General features: G+C 38.8%; 1 protein-coding gene across 1 annotated transcript; it reads left to right on the top strand.

Moving 5' to 3' along the window:
• Positions 1-498: 498 nt before the first annotated feature.
• On the top strand, positions 499-14,241 carry LOC307139773 (testisin-like; the record flags this gene model as incomplete). The annotated part of the gene is made up of 5 exons (XM_079838868.1): positions 499-614; positions 12,625-12,905; positions 12,996-13,153; positions 13,270-13,468; positions 14,225-14,241. 5 exons carry the CDS (start codon positions 499-501, stop codon positions 14,239-14,241), a joined length of 771 nt encoding a protein of 256 aa, XP_079694994.1.
• Between the last annotated feature and the right edge of the window lie 3,402 nt (positions 14,242-17,643).

The raw sequence follows: 17,643 nt of genomic DNA on the forward strand, positions 1-17,643 counted from the left end.
GTCAGAAAAAACAAGGGAAATCTACGCTTGTTTTAGTGAAATGGTTAGGAATGGCCTTCAAAATTGAATAGTTATGTAGATAAAAAAACTCTGTTGGACTTGCAATCTCCTTAAAACGCACCGATGTTAACGGGTAGCATAGACTTGAAAGGACAATGGGAAGTCGGACTCGCCGAAATCGAATACCCTAGAAGTTGGTATAGCATTAATGATGAAGACGGATATTTTATCCTAAACACTGCCCCCGGACCCTCGGATAGTGAGACCCCCAAAGACACAGAACTGCCTAAAATAGACTTATCGCAGGGTTTTGTATCGACAATATTATAAATTAGCGGTGGGTACTACACCAACATTCGAGCGATCCTCCGTGTTATAAATCAACTTCTCGCCCCCTCGGCCTTATTGAATTATGATGAATTAAAAAACAAAGTCTTTCTGGTCGCGAAACCCAACGTTTCGGTCCTCTTCCAAGGGAGACTAGCCACTATTTTAGGAATGATACCTGATGATGCTCTCGGATGGTCAAACTACCGTAAAGAAGCTGATTTTACTACGAGCGTCATCACGTACGCTCCTCATCAGTATGATATCAACGCTGGGTTCTACACAATGTACGTTTACATGGACATCATCCAATATCAAGCGGTCGGTGATTCGCACGTGCCCCTCTTGAGATGCGTACATAGAGCGGGTAAAGGCAACGACGACACGGTCATTGCTAGATACGACAACCTCCATTACGCATCAATCAACAAGAATCTTTATTTATGTAAATATACTTCCAGTTTTTACGTTTGACTGCTCTTTTAGACTGAAAGAATAAAAATAGGGAAGAAATGCTAAGTTACAATGAATGAACAGAAGCTAAACACATAATAAGTGCTCATATTCAAAATAATCAGAGTAAAGAATGTAAACAAAAATTTTATTTAAAGTGGTAACATATGCTATATTGCATTACTATTAGCTACAATGATTTGTTTAGATTCAGTCAACAATTTGTTTGCTGACAATTTCATTTTCTTTATAACATATGGAATATGGAGACTGTCACATGGTGTTTTGGTGATGGTTCATGTTCATTGTTCCATGTTCATGTTTTAGTTTATCATGTTCTTGCTTTGTTTTAGTGTCATGCACTTCCTGGTTTTGTCATGTTTCAGTGTCATGTGAATCCCATGCCCTCATGTGATCGTGTGTCTTGTCCTGTCATTTGTTCATTGTCTCATCACTGTTCACAGGTGTCACTTGTCTTGTCATTAGTCTGTGTGTGTATTTAAGCCCTCATGTTTGCCATGTGTCTTTGTCTGTTATTGACGTGGTAACCCGTTGGTGGTGAGTGTTTCAGGTCCAGTCTGTTTTGTCAAGTTTATTGTCAAGCCAAGTTTTGTTTGTTATTGTAAGAGTCGGTTTTGGTGCTAAGACAAAAGCTGAGATACATACCTCAGCAATTGAACAATAAAAGTCACTAATCTTGAGGAAAAGATCTCACAGAAACTGTGACAACACCCTGACAAACATTCCTCCCCCCTCCCCATTTTGCCCTCTCCTTGTCCTGGTTTCAAGTCACCAAATGCAGATATATCAGTGATGATGTATTTTGTAAATCTATTGTTTTATCCCTTTCATGTTTGATGTCTTTTTAAAGGTCTCAGTGCGAATGGTAAAATGGTCTCAGTTTCACTGCAGTCACTGGTAGTATTAGAAAGATTGGAAAACTAATGAGAATTCAGTTCTCCTTTGAGTAGTCTCTTCAAAGATATCTGATCCACTCCCCCAAAACCAGGTGGGGGTGTTGCAAATATTTACAGCCCTTTTGTTCTAGTTGGAGTATTTAAGGTTGGATGTTCTAACTCTCTGGGGGAATATTCTGTAGTCAGACCCCCCGTGCAAACTGCATGTAGATGTGCCAGACATGATGACTCTTTTAAATTATTTTCATATTGCTTTGCAATTGTGTTTTATGTTTTTACGATGATCAGTTGTGTACCATGGATTCTTGTTTACTTATTTACTTTTCCGGTCTGGCCAAAATAAATGTTAATCTTGATTTATTCTGTATCTTTCTGAAATCATTATTTTATTCATGTCCATGCGGGGTTTGTAGGGGTTACCGCAGATCTCTCTGCCAGGGCAGGCCATACTGGGAACTCCATAGCGGGAGCATTGAGCCATGCATGAGGGAAAACCTGATTTCTGACCTGCCACTGTTATTATAAGTTGCAGTTTCCGTGACTATCACTAAAATTACATGTTTCACATGTGTGACTCACTTAGAGGTAAGATAGTTCACCCTGCAATCCTCTGTAATATCAGAACTGACTAATCTGTGACCGTTAGAGCAAGCGAAATCTGGACGCTTAGCCTATTTGAGACTCCGTGTCCCATGGAGGATATTAATATTTGAAAATAAGTGATACTACGAAAAATCATTGATCTAAATTAAATCGCAACTAATCTTCAAATCAGCTGATAAACTCTAAATGTAACACACTTTATGGAGTCAGATAGAATTGGAGTCAGATAAAATTATTAATGGAGTCAGATTTAAAATGAGATATCAATAAATTAAAAGAACTTCACCGAAAGGCTGAAAAGGCTTACACGCAGAATTCCTTTTGACCACGTCATTAGTTTTCTGTTTTTGGGCTAATGGATAGAAATTAACATTATTTTACCAAGTGTTTGTTTTATGTTTTGGATTTTGGTAATAAATGCTGCACATGGGTTCAAAACACTTTCCTCCAGTGGATCTATATGTTACAGAGACAAATAAAGAGGATCTTTAATTATTTATGAAAGAGTATGAAATTAGACTGACTTCTTCACTTAAGATCCTGAGGCCGGTTGCATAAACCATTATGACTAGTCTTACAAGTTAGACATCATTTTTTTTCTTTAAGACTGTTCATAACTTTTTAAAATCAGTTACATAAAAACATAGACTAGCCTAATTTGATACGAAAAGTAAGACTGAATGCCACTTGCCTAACTGCTAGTGGGTCATACTAGATCTTAAGACACTGTCTTAACATAATGGCTTAGTTTATGCAACTGGCCTCAAAAATCTCTAACAAAAGCACATGAACTGTGTCATTTGAGACAAGAATCTACAAAATAATAGGCTACAACTGATTTAACTCAATATATTGTTTTAATTTATTGATAGTGGAAGATAGTGGAACAAGATCAGTCGTCATTATTGTAGTTAACATTAACTACAAATTGTTATTGCTGTGTTTTTTTTTTGTGTTTTTTTATTACACACACACGCACACGCACACACACACACACACACACACACACACACACACACACACACACACACACACACACACACACACACACACACACACACACACACACACACACACACACACACACACACACACACACACACACACACACACACACACACACACACACACACTTTTTTGGTATATTGACTACCATTTGTATAACCACAACATAACTATAGTTAAATAAACTATGCTTTTTGTAGCAAAATAATAATGAAATAGTAACTTAGTGCTTTAAAACAGACACATTTCATTATTGGCCCAAGCTGACAGTTAACTTTCGTAGAATAGATCAATGAGTCGCTTGTGACAAAGTGCAGTGCAATATGAGGAAATTCTAACATTAGTAGTGTCCACAACTTAAGAAGGATTCATCTAGGCCATTAATGTATTAAATATGTGTGTATGTGGTATATGTGTATATACAGTAACGTTACTTATTTTTAAAATTGAGTGCACTTACGAAAATTAACGATGGTTTTACTATGAAAAAAAAAAATCCTACCATGGTTACCTTTTGTAAGTGCACTCAATTTAAAAAAGATGCAAGTGTGTGTGTATATATATATATATACTTTGTGTAAAACAAATGCCAAAGTGACGCATGTCTCCAGAAAGTAGAGACTCTAAGCTTTCAAATGAGGTCAGAGCTCCTCCTCCACAGGCATTTAAAGCATATACATGATGATGTCATTCCGGACAGGGTCCGCAGAGTTTAAGAGGCTATTGCACAATGTATATTTCTTAATATTAAGCCTAAAAAGTGTTTAAGTCACTATTATTAAAGATAGTATGATCACCATATAATTTAAATGCAATATATTTAAAGGTCCCGTTCTTCGTGTTTTTTTTGAAGCTTTGATTGTGTTTACAGTGTGCAATATAACATGTGTTCATGTTTCGCGTGTAAAAAAACACAGTATTTTTCACACAATTTACTTATCTGTGTACCGCTGTTTCCACTGTCCTAAAAACGGCTGGTGATTTCCTTGTGCTATGAAGTCCCTCCTTCAGAAATACGTAACAAGTTCTGTTTGTGCAAGCGGTTCCTGTGCTGTGATTCGACCATAGCTTAGCGCACGTGAAAGCGGTTCCTGTGTTGTAATTTGACAGCAGCTTAGCGCACGTTGGAAAGGTCACGCCTCTTAACGGAGAGATGTATGGTTCAATAATCTCTACAGCGTCCCTGGGAAAGCCAAACAAAGGTGATTTGACTCCTGGATGAAAATAACAGCGTCTCGATGACATGGCGATAAACACACTCAACGCAACAGTTCCTTTTCTCCACGCGACCGTCCGCTTCTCCACGTGGGACAGCAACAAGACCGCGCCCCCTTTTTCGCGTTTCTTTGTGGGCGGAGGTTAGTCTGTTCTACTGCTCTACTGACGTAATTAAAGAAGGAAGTACCAGGATGTAGTCCAAGCCAGCCGTTCGCTGTAGGCTTTGAAAGGGAACTTCTGTTAAATAAAATATCTCGCTTGGCATTGAACTTTGAGCTTTATAATTTTACAGGTATTATTTATGCTCTAACAGCAACATTACACTCTAACTAAAGTTTGAACAATGGAATCGCGAAGAAGGGGACCTTTAAAGTGTATCTAAAGTATACTTGCAATAGTTCCACTTTAGCACAATCAAATATTAAGTACATCTTTAGTTGGACCTCAGAAATATTTATGGATAACTAAAGGACATTAAATACAAAATTACTTGTTCCAATTTAGCAGACTTTAAGTATACCTATTTAGGATACTAAAAGTACAATTGCAGGGTATTAATATTAAGTACATAAATATAAATGTATTTGTAGTATATTTAGCATAAAATAAATGTATTTCAAATACATTTTAGTATATTTATTTTTCACTAGAGTAGGCTTTGCCGTGCAAGGCAATTCTTCCTTGTGTCTTCAGAAAACCATTTAATTTGCACGATCTTTGCCAGTGAATCCTCCCAAAGTGTTTAAGCTGTGTTAGTACACTAAGTGACTGACCTCAGATGTACACATCTATATGCTTTCATGCCACTCCTCCAAGCCAAATTTATGTTTCCTTGACATTCCTGTGACTCACAGGACACAATGATTTTCACCTCATGTTTTATTCTGGACATGAAGATGGACGGTGTGACCATGGAAAGTCGTTTGGACCGATTATAACCTCATCAATACACTCACTCCTGAGGTGGTGTTTGGAATTCACATCCAGAACCTGGTTGGTATGCTTACAGTCAATGTGTTTCTAATGTTACATTTATTCATAACCACATTGCACATAGGACACCTTCCTGGACAGCTGGTCTCCACAGACTCTTGTGGCTGCATGAATGCCTTGGTCAGCTGACTCTGCACTGGGTGGACACCGCACTGTGCTGGCAGAACATGGCTCTGAAAGTGGTGCTGGGGTTGACTGCTTAGTCTGGCACACAGTTAAATGTTTTTTAAAGTCTAAACACTTAATAATGGAGTTGTGCCCTACACCCTAAGCCACATCGGTGAATAGTGTATCCTGTAACATAAGAAAACAAACTCAATGAAGTGTTGGGACATGAAAATAGTCTCTGTTAACCCTCCTATTGTGTTCCGGTCGAATTTGTCCGATTTTAAAAGTTTTCTCTATGAACATTTGAGACTACAATAAGCTTATAAAATTGAGTTCAGGCACATGCCATTTATCAGATGGACACAGTTTGACAAAAAAACAGTTTGTGATAAGTAGCACAATATGTTTAATCAAAGTGTTTGTTTTCGTCAAATTAATACTACATTATGCTTTTTTACTCAAAAAACAAGTTGTATGAGCCCAGGTCAGTGAGGCATATAGGCCCTAAATAGCAAATAAATAAATAAATAAAGTTGCTAAAAATATGTGTTCACAACATTTGGTGATAATATATGAATTATCAATTGTTATAGTCAAAATAATAGCAAATAGATGTTCACAAAAACATGCATTGAAAAAAAAGATGTGCTTCCAAAAAAAAAAGACAACACAAAACTTTGTGCTTGTCCTTGTGGGATCAAGATGATCAGTGTTTCTGAAAAGAAGGAATTGTTTGTTAATATTTTCTTATTTCTTAGGCTTCACTTTTGACTATTCTTGTGTAAGACTGCTTCTTTCTGTGTTTTGTGCACATCAGACACACCGAGACAAAACAAGGACTAGGCCTTGGACACACTTACACACTCGCACACACATGAGCACTCAACACACACACACACACACACACACACACACACACACACACACACACACACACACACACACACACACACACACACACACACACACACACACACACACACACACACACACACACACACACACACACACACACACACACACACACACACACACACACACACACACACACACACACATACATTTGAACATCTGACCTCTCTGACTTATTATGTTTTTTAATATGCCACATATGGTAGGGGTTGATCTTTGAGTTCTTGAGTACTATGATTGGACCTCATGGATGACTCTGCTTGGTCTTGTGTATAAATATGACCCTTCTTCCTTGAGAAACTGTCTCTGTGTCTGCTTGATCATTCTCCCGAGATCTCACGCTGCTGCCACACATCACGGGTTGAGGCGTCTTTTTCCATCTGATGACTGATAGTCACTTCAAGGCTGCAGATAGTGAACCTTAAAATTAATCTAACAGATTAGTACTAACGTATATAGATATGCAAATTCTGTCTCTATCTTAACTGACATGCACAACTACTGGACTATTCTTGAACAGTAAAGTTGTGTATCTCTGTTTGCATCCCAGTGAGTTTAAGCTCGGATGAGATCTTGAGTGAAGCGAATGCCATGAGGTGACCAGATTTATGAAATATAAACCAGGGACATTTCCTATTTGAGTGGTCAAAGTATCAATTCAATTCAATTCAATTCAAATTTATTTGTATAGCGCTTTTCACAATGCACATTGTTTCAAAGCAGCTTTACAGAAAGTGCATTTCATAGATGTACAGTAAAAAGGTTAGAAAGACAATGTTAAAGAATAATGTTCAAAAAAGTTAATCAATCGTGTATTAATTTAGGCCATAACAACGCTGGCGTTGAGTCGTCTCTTCACAGGCGTGGAGTCGTCTCATCACAGGTGTTGGGGCATCCGAAGTCTCCATGAGAGGCTGGATACAAACTGGAGCTGATGAACTATTTACTAGTGTCCCGAGATAACAACAGAAAAGCAGATGGGAAATGATTAGCTTAGCTGCTGTTCAGAATATTATGTTAATGCGTTTGATCCGATTTAACTGTAGTATAAAAGATAATTATAATGTTAATGCTTGGCTAAAGAGATGCGTCTTTAATCTAGTTTTAAAATGGGACAGCGAGTCTGAACCTCGAACAATATCAGGAAGACTATTCCAGAGTTTAGGAGCTAAATGTGAAAAACCCCTCCCTCCTTTAGTGGACTTAGATATCCTAGGAATGACCAGAAGCCTAGAGTTTAATGACCTTAAAGAGCGCGATGGATTGTAGGGCGATAGAAGATCCGTTAGATACACTGGAGCTAAACCATTTAGGGCTTTATAGGTTAGTAGCAATAGTTTGTAATTGATACGGAACTTGATAGGTAACCAGTGTAGAGATGATAAAATTGGTGTTATATGATCATATTTTCTTGACCTAGTAAGAACTCTAGCAGCTGCGTTTTGGACTAACTGTAGTTTGTTTATTGAGGATGCAGGACAACCAGCTAATAAAGCATTACAGTAATCTAATCTCGAAGTCATGAATGCATGAACTAACTTTTCTGCATCAGAAATAGATAGCATGTTACGTAGCTTAGCAATGTTTCTAAGGTGGAAAAATGCCGTTCTTGAATGCCGATCTCAATATGATTTTCGAATGTTAGGTTGCGGTCTAATATAACACCCAGGTCTTTTACTGTAGTGGATAAAGTGACAGGACATCCTTCCAAGGTAAAATTGTAATTGAGGTTTTGTGGGCAGTTTTTTGGACCAATAAGTAATACCTCCGTTTTATCTGAATTTAATAGCAGAAAATTACACGTCATCCAGTATTTAATTTCTTCAACACACGCAGTCAGTTTAGATAATTTAGCGTTATCATCCGGTCGTGATGAAATATACAATTGAGTGTCATCAGCATAACAGTGGAAATTAATTCCATGTTTTCTTATAATATTACCAAGTGGCAGCATATATATAGAGAATAGCAGAGGGCCTAACACGGATCCTTGCGGCACCCCATAGTCTACTGACGTCATCTTTGATTTTTCCCCATTTAGACAGACAAAATGGTAGCGGTCTGATAAGTACGATCTAAACCAGTTTAATGTCTGTCCCTGAACACCAGTATAATTTTGAAGTCGATCTATGAGTATTTTATGATCTATAGTATCGAACGCAGCACTAAGATCGAGTAGAACTAGTATTGAGATACAGCCTTGGCCATAAGCTAGAAGTAAATCATTTGTGATTTTAACGAGTGCAGTTTCTGTGCTATGATGCGGCCTGAATCCTGATTGAAATTTTTCATAGATATCATTTTCTTGCAAGAAAGAGCACAATTGAGCGGACACAACTTTTTCTAGTATTTTAGACATAAATGGAAGATTTGAAATTGGTCTGTAATTTGCTAGGTTATTATGATCTAATTGTGGCTTCTTAATGAGAGGTTTTATGACTGCCAACTTGAATATTCTTGGAACATGACCTAAAGATAAAGACGAGTTAATAATATTGAGAAGAGGCTCTTCCACTACAGGTAACAACTCTTTCAGTAGTTTAGTGGGTATTGGATCTAATAAACATGTTGTTGGTTTAGATGCAATGATAAGTTTATTTAGCTCTTCCTGTCCTATAGTTGTAAAGTGGTGTAGTAGTTCTTGAGGGGCGATAGTTGCGGTTGAATCATAAGACATCATTAAAGATTGTACATTTACAATTTTGTTTCTGATGCTTTCTATTTTCTCAGTGAAGAAATTCATAAAATCATTACTACTAAACTGTAACGGAATATTTTGCTCAGGCGATTGCTTGTTTATTTGTTAGTCTAGCCACGGTGTTAAATAAAAACCTTGGGTTATTTTGATTATTTTCTATTATTTTGCGGAGATGCTCAGCCCTGGCTGCTTTTAGGGCCTTTTTATAACGTGACATACTATCTCTCCACGCGATTCTAAAGACCTCTAAATTAGTTTGTTTCCATTTACGCTCTAAGTTACGAGTTTCTCTCTTGATCACAAGTGTAGCACTGTTGTACCATGGTGCTTTAGTTTTCTCTCTAACCTTTTTTAATCTAATTGGTGCAACAATTTCTAATGTGCTAGATAAAATCGTGCTCATACTGCTAGCCATTTCCTCTAGTTCATCTGTTTGTTTGGGTTCACTGAGCAGCTGAGACAGATCAGGTAAGCTATTTGAGAATCTATCTATAGTGGTTGGAATGATTGTTCTGCCTGGTCGATAACGTGGCGCAACATGACAGATCTCAGCAGTACGCAGTATGCAAGTTACCATGTAATGGTCAGTGACATCATCACTTTGCGGTATAATATCTATATCGGTTGGGTTGGTTCCATGTGATATAATTAAATCTAGTGTGTGATTAAGACGATGAGTGGGACCAGTGACATTTTGCTTGATCCCAAAGGAGTTTAATAGATCTGTAAACGCAGCCCCTAATGCATCATTTGTGTTATCTACGTGTATGTTAAAATCTCCAACAATTAATGCTTTATCGACGTTGACCAATAGATCTGAGAGAAAGTCTGCAAACTCTTTTAAGAAATCAGCATAGGGCCCTGGAGGTCTATACACAGTAGCCAAGGCTAGAGATAATACGGATTTCTTTCTCACATCTAAGAGCGTAACATTTAGCACTAGTACTTCAAACGAATTAAACCTGTGACCTGTTTTCTGAGTAACATTAAGAATATCTCTATAGATTGTTGCAACACCGCCGCCACGACCAATCAGACGGGGCTCATGCTTATAACAGTATCCTGGCAGTATCACTGAAATCTAATTTGTTATTATCTATTCATTAAGAAACAGGGGACAATACAATTTTTGAATGTTTTTTAATTGCTGTGGATTTCCTATATTATTATTAAAATTAATAATTATTATTATTTAGTTTGATTATTAGGATTCTTGGTCTTGTTTTAATACAATTCACCGCACCCGCAAACAAAACACAAAAACACACAATGAAAACAGTTAATATAACCATTGTAGCAAGCAGTTCAAAACAATATTATAACAAAATTATGACTTTACTAAAACATATTACATAAATAAAACAACATAAATATGATATGACAAATAAAAAAATTTAACAAATACTTTAACATTTTAATAGGGCAAATGTATTTGTTGCAAGTGCAATTTAAGGTTGTTTTATAGTTAAGATGTGTGGGACGTTTAAAATAGTTTAAAACAATCCTGCTGAGGCCTGTTATAAAGCTCATACAAACATTATACTTTAGTTTAACATGAATAGTTGGTACATTACTACCTTTGAAAGCGATAACGGTGTTTCTTTTGATATGTGATAATGGCGCTCTGTTCTCGGGTTATGTAGCTCGTAGCGCCCTCTTTTAGTGGAAAATCACTACACACTAGGTTGTTTTGAACGAGCTGTAAAACGGGGACAGAACTCCAAAAACGGGACGTCTGGTCTCCTTATTATGGCATTTCTTTAAGTTGCCAGTTGATTATTTAAAAAGGAAAATACTCCTGAAGGTTTCAAGTGTTTAGGCACTGCTGGGGCTACTGGATTTTAGGGAATATCTTTTTCCATTTCAATCCATTCACAGTAATTTAATGAATTTTTCTTTGGCAAAAAAAGGAAAAGAAGACTTCAGCCTCAGATTTTATTTAAACTGCTCCTGCTTGCACAAGAAACAAACTGCACAGAAGTTGAATGTGTAGTGCTTGGCCATGCAGGATCATGATGAAAAGTGTCATCAGTAACAGAGCATCTGTTCACTGAACAATGAAACGAGACAACAGAATAAAGCTAAGTTTTGTACAGGAATGAATGAAGATTGTGGAAAATGGAAAAGGGGGCGTGGCAAACGACTGGGCAGAAGAGTGATACGAGATATGAGACGTTATTAAAGGAGCTGTGAGAGGCACAGAGGAGCAAACTGCCAGAGATATCCATCCTACCAGTAAAGAGAGAGTCTGTGTGAAGATGTGGAAGACGTGTGTGAATGTGGCACTGCTCGTATGTGTCCAAGGTAAGACCTCACGCTCAAGGACAGTGGCAAATATTATTTCTCTGCCGCTCTGTCACTATGGCAGGTTCTGTTTATAAGTTGGATAAAGTGATTTTTCTATGGAATAACGTGAAAATGTCCTTCCTGTCTGACATTTGACTGATAAGGTGCCCTGAAACAGTATATCTTACATGATTGGCATGTCTTTAGAGGGTGGACTTTTGTAGAGAGATGGAGGTCCACTTTAAAGCCCCTGTTATGCTATTTTAAAGGCTCCTGATTTCGTTTTGGAGTCTCCTACAACAGGTTTACATGCATCAAAGGTCAAAAAACATTTTTCAATGATTCTCAACAGACTCTTCAGATGAATCAGTCTCTCTAAATCCCTCCTTTCCGCGAGCTACTTTGCTCTGATTGGTCAGATGGCCCAGTCTGGTGTGATTGGCTTACCGGTTGGCCATTACCATAAATTGTACATACAGGAACTGTATTAACTTCCTGTGTTGAATTCTGCATTTTTTTGTAGATTTGAAAAGCAGTCGTCAGTAAAATGACATGTTTAAAGGTGGGACAAGCTGTTTGCGGGCGGACGATGTACAACAAAGGCGGACATTATCCAAATATCATTAGAATAGTAGAGCTGTCACTAGAAAATGTCTTGTAAAGGAGGTTCAGAGTCGATTCTTTCTTTTGGAAGACAATAACTTTATCACTTTATTTTATTGCACTTTTGACTTTACAGAACGTTTACATTCACAAACAGTGATATTACAATACTCTAAAAACCATAATATGGCACTTTAATAAGATGGTTTTCTAACAGAAAAGCTTTTGTCATCTGGAGCATTCTCTCTTTCTCACAGTTTGTGCTCATGGCCCTTTGAACCCTCGTGTTATGGGCGGTGATAATGCCCGTCCGGGTGCGTGGCCGTGGATGGTTAGTTTGCACGACCCCACCTCCCATTTTTGTGGAGGTTCCCTCATCAGCCGTGAATGGGTGCTGTCAGCAGCTCATTGCTTCGTTGGGTCAGAGTCACATTAACACACACAGTACATACAGACTTTAAAACCCCTGTCTTTTGTGATTGCTCTATGTTTGTTTTATAGGCCTGATGACAGTGTTACTGAGGACAGTGTACGTGTGTACTTGGGGAAGATGACACAGCGTGAAGAAAATGAGAATGAAATCGTGAGAAATGTACAAAAAATCTACATTCACAACTCGTACAACACAACGACTGACGACAATGACATCGCTCTGCTGCACTTGTGTTCTCCGGTCACCTTTAATGGCTATATTAGTCCAGTGTGTCTGCTAGCCCAGGGCAGTGATGTCCCTCCTGGCACCAGTAGTCGGATCATAGGCTGGGGACAAACTGCAGATGGAGGTATATTCTGTACGTCCTGTCAGTAACTAGATTTGATTCATTAATTTAGATAAAGACATTGTGATGATGTGTTTGTGTGTGTGTGTCCAGTGAATCGACCTTCTCCTGGGACTCTGCAGGAGACTGAAGTTTTTGTGGAGGACTATAATCAGTGCTATAACCAGCTGAAGCAATGGAATAATCATATACAGATCACCCAGAATATGATTTGTGCTGGCGTTCCTGGTGGTGGCGTAGACGTGTACTGTGTACAACAACAAGATGATTATCACTCATTACTGCATACAGTGTCTTCCTGAATGTCTCAAGATTTACTGTATCTTTAAACATCTAATACTTGATTTCTCTCTCTTCCTGTGTGCAGGGGGACTCTGGAGGTCCAATAATGAGTCAGGTCTGTTCAAAATGGGTTCAGTTTGGCATCACCAGCTGGGGTATTGGCTGTGGTTTACCCGACGTACCCAATGTGTACACCCGCGTCTCACAGTATCAGCAATGGATTACAAACATTATTCCAAACCTGGACCACCCACAATTCGTAGACTTAAAACTGCCATGCCCAAGTAAGTTTCTCTCACACACATTTATGCATCATTGATAACACACTTCTTTGGCTGGTGATTGTTTACATGTGTACTTCAACAGAAGTCTCAGGAACACGGGCAGTATATGGAAATGGTGCTGCTGTTGTGAGTCGCACCACTAGAGTTGCCAACCACTCTGTATAATTCGCATTCATTCCCATATCTAAGGCATCAATGAAGATCTCCGTATTAAAGCCATGAGGTTTAATGTGTTTATGTCTGAGAACCTTTTATACACACACTCAACTGCAGATACTGAAACAGTCAGGTTAGTTTGGACTTGTTGTGTTTCGTCTTGGTCACTCATCTGTTGTGACGGACACTCATTACGTTGAGCTGTGCACTCATCATCATCCTCATCCTCACCTGTATATATGTTTGGTTCTGTTCTCAGTTCATTGTCCGGTTTTGTCGTTATTGGATGTGTTGTATGTTGCTCTGTTCTAGTGGATCACTGTGTGGATTTATTAAATATTACTAATTACCTTATTCTTCATCTTCGAGTGTTTTATACAACCAGACCCTGACACTTACATAAATTAGGAGTTAACATACAAATGTTATTATTGTTATTAACAGGAATTTACTCCACCGTTTTACTGTCAAATGTACATTTCCGTCTGACAAAGAATGCAGTATTTTATTCTAGATGGTAGATTTTATATTCTAACCTCAATGAAAAAACCCAACTGTACTCATTTTCTCATTTGCTGTGGTTTATTTTTGTCTCTGCAGTGAACGGTGAGGAGTAGCTCTGAAGACTCTTCTAGATTTACCTCACGTACACACACACCGGTCACATGGTTACGTCTTTTCAAGTTCCAGGATTCAGGAATGCGTTTAAAGCTCTGCAATGACATTGACCATTTCCACTGCAAACTGTTTCACAGAATTGCACTGTGTGATTAGCACTTTTCCTCTCATCAGCTCTTATTCTTGCCAATAAATCTCAAGCATAGATCTTACACATAGATGTGTCTTTATACCAACTCAAAATGGCTTTAATTTGAAACTTAGTTGGTGACCAGAGTTAGTTTTTTTCTGACAAATGAGACCATTTCGAATTCTTTTTTTTTGGTCACAAAATAAATGGTGACACTTTACAATATGGGCGCACTAATATGCAATTAAGGCCTATTGCCATTCATTAAATGTCATCATAATTTAATTCCCTAATAACTTATTTTATTAATGAGTTGTTTAATTACCACAATGAGCCAAAGCCATGTTTTTCAACTTCTAGCCAATAAATTATTAATAAATGCATTATTAGTATTGTAAATGATGAGGTAATAATCATGTGCCTCAACAAGTAAAGTCATAACATGATATATTTGCAAATCATTGGCTAATGAGTTTAAATATGAAAAATTTAAAAAATAATTAAATATGAATGCCCATCACTGGAGTTTGTAAAAGTTGTTTATTTAACATCAGTTTACAAAGCATAAAAAACTGAGGGATGCAGAGATACAAAAAAGAGATACAAAATATCACAAGAGATGATTACTGAATCGATTGGCTGAACATAAATATGCCATCAGGCGAGGTAATGAAGAATATCCTAGGGTAAAACATTTTAACTGATGCATAATAGTAATAGCCTGATTATACATACTTGAATATACAATTTCATTTTTACAGAGAGTCTGGCCACTCTCCATTGACAAGCGTTTACTTCCTTGAAGGCGGGAACTCTGTTGAAGTTTAAAACTATTGGATCTGCCAAGAGTCACTCTGGATCTGCCATAACCAATCGCTAACGTTTGGTCGTGACGTGTGTCATGCGCCGTTCACCTTTGATTCTCACATGGAAGTTCGTAAATAAATGTGCACACTATCTCAGTGATGAACCTGTAACGTCTCAGGGTCAATTATATTATTAAATTAAATTTAGCTCATAGGGAATTATGGGTATTAATATTTTAGGGATTTATGATTAATCACCACGGGTATAATTGAATCACAAATCTCCAAAATCACCCAAAAAGCCTAAATATTTGAACAAATATATACACAGTTAACCACAATGGATTGCAATTAACTACGAATATATAAGCCAAGTCAGGAGGCTATAGAATATCCTTTTAAGAATTAACTAAAATACGTTCTGTTTAACGGATCCCTTTAATTCTTATCAACTTTCACTAGGTATTTTACCCAATTTTCGGGAAGTTTATCCCTCTGGCCACAAAGGACAAACCTTCCGAGTTATGGTATTAATTACAGCATTCAATGATACTTATAAGAGCTCGTAGCTTAGATCTGACATTAAAGGGACTCATGTTTTGTGAGCAGTACAATGACAATCAAACCGTGGATACAATGGTTTTAATAGTGATAGCTACTACGATTACATACGACTACATAAAGGATACATGTATATACAGAATAAAGAAAGGTAAAGAGGGGGGGGGGGGGGTGAGGATGAGGAGGGAGAGGAGGAAGAAAAGGAGAGTAAGGAGGGAATGGTCCGGTCAGACATTTCCCAACCAAAACCGCTAGAGCCAGCAAAGAACAATTATCACCATAAATAGGGGTACAATCTTAAACGCATCTAAATTTCGATAGAATTGATACTTGCATGGTTTCTCTGTGTTGTGTAAGCAAGATGCGTGCGTTGCATTTCTCAGAGTGTTCATGCGCTGAAGCTCTCTCTCCGTTCGGTCCTTCCGGGGTCGGTCCGTGGGAGATTTAACGGCGTGTAGGAGCGGTTGTCTTGGAAGGAAAAAGGGATCTCGTTCACGCTAAGAAGTTTCGCGCAGTGATGTGCGCGCTTGGATGGAGCGCGCCTGGTGTCGCGGAGTGCGTCATCTTCAAAGGGAGCGATCAGCTTGGCGTGATGGAAGGGAAGTTGTCTCGTCGGAGACCTTGTGGGTTGACTGAGCGCTGATGGTGCTCGGGTTATTGTCCTTTAAAGTCCACTAACCCACGCCCACCTTCTCTGAGATGACCAATCGTAGATGTGGATTGGAGGCGGGAAAATTCCTTTGTTCGGACTTTTATCACTCACTGGAATGTTCTCGCTGGCAGCCAGACGAGTAAGGTTTCGCTCCAAAAGGAGCTAAACGTACTGACGGTACATCTCATAATCATATATGTTGCATCATTGACTAAGGCCGGAAAAGAGAAACCTATAAACACCAAACATGCCCTAATTTAAATGCATAAAAGACAGTGTATCTCTTTTACAGGGCCATTTTGAGCATTCAAGAGGGTCTTTACATCACATAAACATAAGGAACATAGGGAGCATGCACATACTTAGGAAATCATCATATATGTAATTTCTGGAATAGTTCAATGAAAGGCTAAATGAAGGGGAATACTCGTGTGGGTGTGCTGTTATTCCTGGTCACTCTGGACAGAGAGGTGTGTTAGGGGGCTGTGCTGATGAGAATCTGTTTGAAGTCCTCCCAGAGCCATCGTCGTAGCCCTGGCCATTCTCTGGTGGGTCGTCAGCCTGGCATTGAGGGCCATTTAACCGAGACTTATAGGTGCCGGGATCTGATTTTCATGCAGAGCTGGGTAGCGAAAGACATCCTTGCTGTTTCACATCAATTTGATCCCATGAGAGAGAGAGAGAGAGAGAGAGAGAGAGAGATAGAGAGAGAGAGAGAGACAGAGATGCTCCAGACGCTACAGTCCCCCTTTGTCATGTGACGACGTCCGGTTGACCTCGTCGGATGGCAGTTGTCGTTCTGATGGTGGTCGAGTGGGATCATGATGGTCTGATGGCAGGTGGTTTCTAATTGTTCCCAGCCTTTGGTTCCTCAGGCTGAGGGTCCATCTCGATGAGGTTTGGCATTGTCTCGGTCTTGGTACCTCTTTTCTGAGGGTTTCGTTTGAATCCTAGGGGGAGAGAGACCGTGTTCTTTGTCATGGACTCTCGCCTCTCGTGGACCCGCTTGAATAGGATGAAAGCCAGGCCCACTGTTAGGGTGTAGCCTAAAGCTGTAGCGAGGTACAGCACTGTGTAGGCTGTGGTCTGTGCCTGGCCAACAGGGGAGTTGGTCAGGATGAGCAGCCGGGACAGTACTTGGAGGGCCACATCGATGAGAGTGATGTCAATTGGCTAGGACCCCCCTTTCTCAATCTTCAGTTCCAGTTCTGGATCTAGAGTTAAGTTGTGATTTTTGAAGAAGGATGGGGTT

Source organism: Gobio gobio (assembly GCF_949357685.1).
Source record: "Gobio gobio genome assembly, chromosome: 2".
Classification (NCBI taxonomy): domain Eukaryota; kingdom Metazoa; phylum Chordata; class Actinopteri; order Cypriniformes; family Gobionidae; genus Gobio; species Gobio gobio.